Below are 5628 nucleotides of genomic sequence, written 5' to 3'. Positions count from 1 at the left end.
TTACGTTCCTTATATAAAAACTTCACTTTATTAATTTTTTTATTTTAGTGAAGTCAAAGTTTTTTAATTTCTTTTAAACTTTTAAAATTGAATAGATTTAGCGATACGTACGTTAGTTTCACAATTGTCATACATTCGTTTGTTTGTCACTCCCGTTGTAAGTTGTGCAATGTGCATGTGTTGTTGATTTAATGAAGCCATCATTCAACTGCGCAGACTGTACGTATGCAGCACGTTGAGATCCGGTTGATTCAAGTTTCTGCTGCATGCTAACAATTGATTCGGAATTTTCTTGTATGGCTAGATAATGATTACATCGAATTTAATTGTGATTTTTCAATTTCTACTTTGTATTTTTTTAAAATGTTGTTTCAATTATTTTGACAAGAAATGTTGAATATAATTAAAATATTTTATGCCCTCCCGGTCCTGAGGTTCTGGAAAAATTTTGCTTTCAAAGTGTTTTGAGAAGGATTTGTCGTACAAATTATAAAATCTAATGGACGCATAAGATTTGAAATACTACTTGTAAGATAGCGTTTGTCAAGCATTGCATTTATGAGCTCTTGCCAATAATCTGAACAAGTTTACTATTGTTTCCCTACATCTATTTCAATAGGTTCCAGGCTCGAAGGCCAATGACCATTGCAGCTAATTAGAAAGATTAATTCTCACTAGATCGGGAGCGGTTAATAATTTAGCAAACCTTTTCTGTTAACAATTATATCATGGCTGGAGGGTTTTAGATTGTTAATGGAATTGCGACTGAAATATTTTCATTTTTATTACCGCTTTTCTGGAAGATAAATTTATCAACTATGTGCTTTAACATGAGTCCTCAATCAACGTAACTTAGTGCTAACTACGGAGAAAACATTTAATGAAACATTGAGACTTTAGTCAATTACACTTTTCCAAAATTCAGAGGATTCAACTGAGCGCACAAACATCGTATATGAATACATGCTAAACGGCGCATCACACGCGAAGCATGATAGGCGGGGATCTTTTTTTCATTCAAACCCGGTTACTGCGAAACAGCGCCAGGCGACCTTAACCATTAGATCATCACGCATAAAGGGATCACATAGCTTTTCTAGAGAAATACATTTCAATAACTCACATAAAAGTTTTTGTGTTGTAGATTTTATAATTTAAAAAAACGTTGATATCCTAATTTTTAGGCAGTTTGACAAACTCGAGCAGTTGATATAATTGCGTTAGGTTAAACGCAGCGTAAATAGCATGTTAATTTTCTTCCACGATCAAAAATAGAAACCTGATTTTTTGTAAGATTACAATTTTAGAAAAGAATCTCATCAATTAAACGTTTGATGTCGAAATAATTGTTTGTATTCTTTATAAACGGTTTTAGTGCGCCAGTGTTATAACAGTATTTGGGTGCTGCTGGTGAATCCAAAACCAGTCTGTGCCGACTCACACCTTGGCAAACTAGGAGGCAACCGATTTAATATTTAGAGAACACAAAAGCTTTAATTTTTTAAGTATGATAAAAATTATTAAATTCAATATTGATTAGACAGAAGATTTCAATTTTTTTTATTCTATTACAGGTTCGACAAACCTCTAATATTTAGGCCACTGTTTGTTGCATCAATTTTTTGCTTGGATATAAATAATTCTGAAAACGGCAGAGCTGAGTGGTTACAATTTGAGCGCTTCAGTGGGATAAACGACGTGTGGTTTGATTTATAAAATATTGACAGCGATTGCAATTATATCCAAAATTAATGTGAAATATGTGTATGTGTGTGTTTAATCATTCAAAATCTGTTATGATTGTCGTGTGTGTGTTTGATCATTCAAAATCTGTTATTATTGTCACTGTAGCCTTCAAATGTTTTTCCGCCTCTGCAAAAAGTGGACGATGTCTGGCGACCTTGATATTTTGTAATCTTTCTTTATATCTTTCGGGCTCACAGATTTTGTTGCTCTGCGATAGGGCATACAAAAGTACTATAGTGTAATGCAGTAATAAAAATTTCGATTTTAGTTTATATAGTTAACGCTTAGATAGTCGCTTAGATCAATGCTCAAACTATTTGGTCTACTCCTATGAACCAAGTAATGACGACCTCGATATTTTCTAATCTTTCTATGTATTTTTCAGACTTAGTGTTTGTTTGAATGAACGAGTGTCCGGGCCCGGAAAGTATCCAATACCGCATGGCTAACACCGAGGTCGCCATGCCTTCCTTGTTTGTGTTTCGGTGTATCTGTATATAAAAGAGAATTGCAAAAAATTGTGGCCTCTCCACGTTAGTCTAAATAAGAACACGGCAGATTGTCAAAGAAACATATTTTTTGATTTCGAAATTATGATTTCAATTCGCGAAAGTCATCATAACAAGCTGGAAGGATAAACTTTTTAGGTTTATTTTAGAGCTTCAATTTCTGAACAAATAATTGACTGCCAAAATAAACTTATAATGTAAATGAAGATAATTTATTTTTAAATGCTACTGGGTGTGAAAATGCAGTTTAATTGCAAAGACTGTTTAGAAAGTAATTTTAGAAAAGAATCTAAAATCAGAGATGAGTTTGAAACTGTCAGATTGAACAAAGAGATTTTGTTTTTGAACATCTTCTCCTTTAGCAAAGAGAAGATAAAGACTTTTCTATGAAACTTGCAACAGTCGCTGAATGTCTCACGATGATTTTGATGTTTCGCTTTTTAGGAGTGTGTGAATGGAAATGGACGTGGAAGTCTATGTAAAAAAACATAATAAAATATTACTTGAAATTATTTTTATATCTTTGAAAGAATAATTTATATCGAAACCGAAATGATGTTACACTTTCTTTTCAGACGTTTTTACCTGTTTATAACTTTTAACAGTTTTTTGTAAATGATTTTTTTCAATTTTTCGTATTTCTAAAGATGTTCTTTAGTGATAGTATCAAAAACTATTCTAAGTTTATGCTAAAAGCGTCAATTTAAATTTATTTAAACTATTAATGTTGCAAAAATATTTACAAAATCCTCATAGCAATAAGTAATTAAGCAACCGAATGATTAAATGTAAGGTGAAAATAGTGAGGAAGATCTACATTAGGATTAGATTGTGTTAAGATTTAATAATCAAATCGGAATAATGGGTTGGGCTATTGAATACTTCAAAAGAGTTGTCATAAATTTTTTAAAATTTCTCTGATGGTATAATTCTATTTTTCAATCAATGGTTTTTTACCTGTTCAGTGGTCGATATTATTAAACTGAATCTATTCACCGATGTATTTTTAAGTTCATGAAATTTTTTGATAGATCTTTTCAAAAACTTTAGAAAAAAAACAAATCATTTTTCATGATAAATTTTTAAAAAATTACGCTTTGTGTGAATACTGCGAATCCAATTAGGACCGATGCAAAATAAAAAGAGTGAACAATGAAAATGTTTGCGAAATTATTTTCATACTTTAAATAGTTAAAATAGATGTAGATGGATTTTTAAACAATATTAATTTGTATGAGGCGTGGTGGTGCGAGTGTAAGCAGGTGTTGGCACTCTCTTCTTTGTGTTCTTATACGCCTGAATGTCCTATTTAAAGATATTTTGACGGGAGAGCCAACATTTGTGGCTGACGATCTTTTTTCCCTTATCACATCATTTTTTCGTCAAAAGGGCACTTTTTCGGTTGAAATAATGAGTTTTACTGATTTAATAAAAAACTGCTCACAACGGCCGGGGCACTGGACCCACGGTCAGCCATTTATATCCCCCGCTGCTGAGATATCACACAAAATTAGATGGTTTCAAAACTACCCAAACAATTATTTAAAAAAAAATTAATTTGTTAAATTAAGCTGGTATTTAAAATGAATTGAAAGATGTGTATTGAATATATCACAAAAAAGCTGACGCGAATTTTTGGTGACAACAACAAACTACAACGTGAACTCAACATGAAGTTCGAGATCGGATGCGCTTTGTTATTCTATCAAGGCGGCAAAGCCTATTACAGTTGCTTCACAAACAGCACGAAATACGACGTGAATGACGTCAGCGTCAGCGTCAACAACAACAACAATTACATCAACAACAACAACAATTACATTAACAACAACAACAATTACATCAACAACAACAACAATTACATTAACAACAACAACAATTACATCAACAACAACAACAATTACATTAACAACAACAACAATTACATCAACAACAACAACAATTACATTAACAACAACAACAATTACATCAACAACAACAACAATTACATCAACAATAACAATTACATCAACAACAACAACAATTACATCAACAATAACAATTACATCAACAACAACAATATTACACGATATTTTAATTTATTCTTTATTTTAAAAAGTGTAAAACAATTTTTTGTTTTAACAGTTTTTAACAGAAATGTTAGCATGAGGGAATGTTTCCGTCAGCTGAAGCGTGAGGATGAAGTGGATTTTTGTTACTTTTCATGATAAAATAATTTTTAGGAGAATATAAGTCTCTTTCCTTACGTTACCTTCACTTTTAAATGTGAAATTATTCACGTCAAAGATCTCATACAAGTCAAATTTGTGTTTTATGATACAAAAGTTTTGTTAAATTTAAATGTTTTTTCAATTTTGTTGAATTTCGTAATCGAACTTTTCATGATGAATTTTTATGTGCATGTATGTTTAGAATTAAAATATTTTTGAAAAAAATATATACATTTTTGTATATTGAGTATAAAAATGGCACATATAAAATACTTTGAACTTCAGCCAAGAGTGGATCCAGACAACCTCAACAAAGAGGTCCAAGGTTTCACGGAGGTCAGCAACTGGAAATTCTTAGCGACTTTTGTTTTAGCATTGTCGCATTTTTGGTCAATTTTTCTATTTAAAATAGCGTTTACTTATAAAAATTGTTTTATAAAAACTGTGTTTTAATTTATATAAACTGTGTTTTAATTCATAAAAACTAAAAATTAACTGTAAAACGATATATGGTGAGGTTGACTACATTTTCAAATATTAAAACAAAATGATTGTCGGCTGTTGATAATGGGGAAGGGGGGTATGGCTTTTCAGCCTCCTTTAAACCCGCCGATGACGTCAGCATTATTTAGCCACATTTTAAAAATGTAAATGAAATTGGAAAGTAGCATAGACTGCTGCATCTTTCTTTTAATATTACTGATTCATTTCTAACTTGGTTTTCTTCTTATCTCTGTAATCGTTTTTCTTCTGTTGTTCTCAATAATTCTACTTCTAACTCCTCTACTCTTACTTTCGGGGTACCTCAGGGTTCTATCCTTGGCCCTCTTCTATTTATACTCTATACTTCTGAACTACCTCGTATTATTAATAACTTTTCTTTCTCTAGTCAACTATATGCTGATGATTCTTACATTTATACTTCTTTTCCTCCATCTAATCTCAATAGTGTTCTTCATAACCTATTTCTATGTCTTCCTTCAATTATCGCTTGGTCTGACTCTATGTGTCTTAAACTTAATCCTTCTAAGTTTTAATTAATTTGTTTTAATAAATCTATACCTTTAAGTAAAGCTTTTAACTCTGCTGATGGTCTAGTTGCTCGTGCCCCTTTCTTTTCTCATCTATCTCCATATCTTGTTCTCTTGCACTGGCTACCTATA

At 31.5% G+C, this 5628-nt stretch overlaps 1 protein-coding gene across 1 annotated transcript; it reads left to right on the top strand.

Moving 5' to 3' along the window:
• Positions 1-2495: 2495 nt before the first annotated feature.
• On the top strand, positions 2496-4462 carry HELRODRAFT_160245 (hypothetical protein; the record flags this gene model as incomplete). Its single annotated transcript, XM_009017229.1, has 2 exons — positions 2496-2570; positions 3851-4462. 2 exons carry the CDS (start codon positions 2496-2498, stop codon positions 4460-4462), a joined length of 687 nt encoding a protein of 228 aa, XP_009015477.1.
• Positions 4463-5628: the final 1166 nt, after the last annotated feature.

Source organism: Helobdella robusta (assembly GCF_000326865.2).
Source record: "Helobdella robusta unplaced genomic scaffold HELROscaffold_2, whole genome shotgun sequence".
NCBI lineage: Eukaryota > Metazoa > Annelida > Clitellata > Rhynchobdellida > Glossiphoniidae > Helobdella > Helobdella robusta.
Note: the sequence above shows the minus strand (reverse complement) of the source record. Positions and strands in the feature narration are given on the sequence as shown.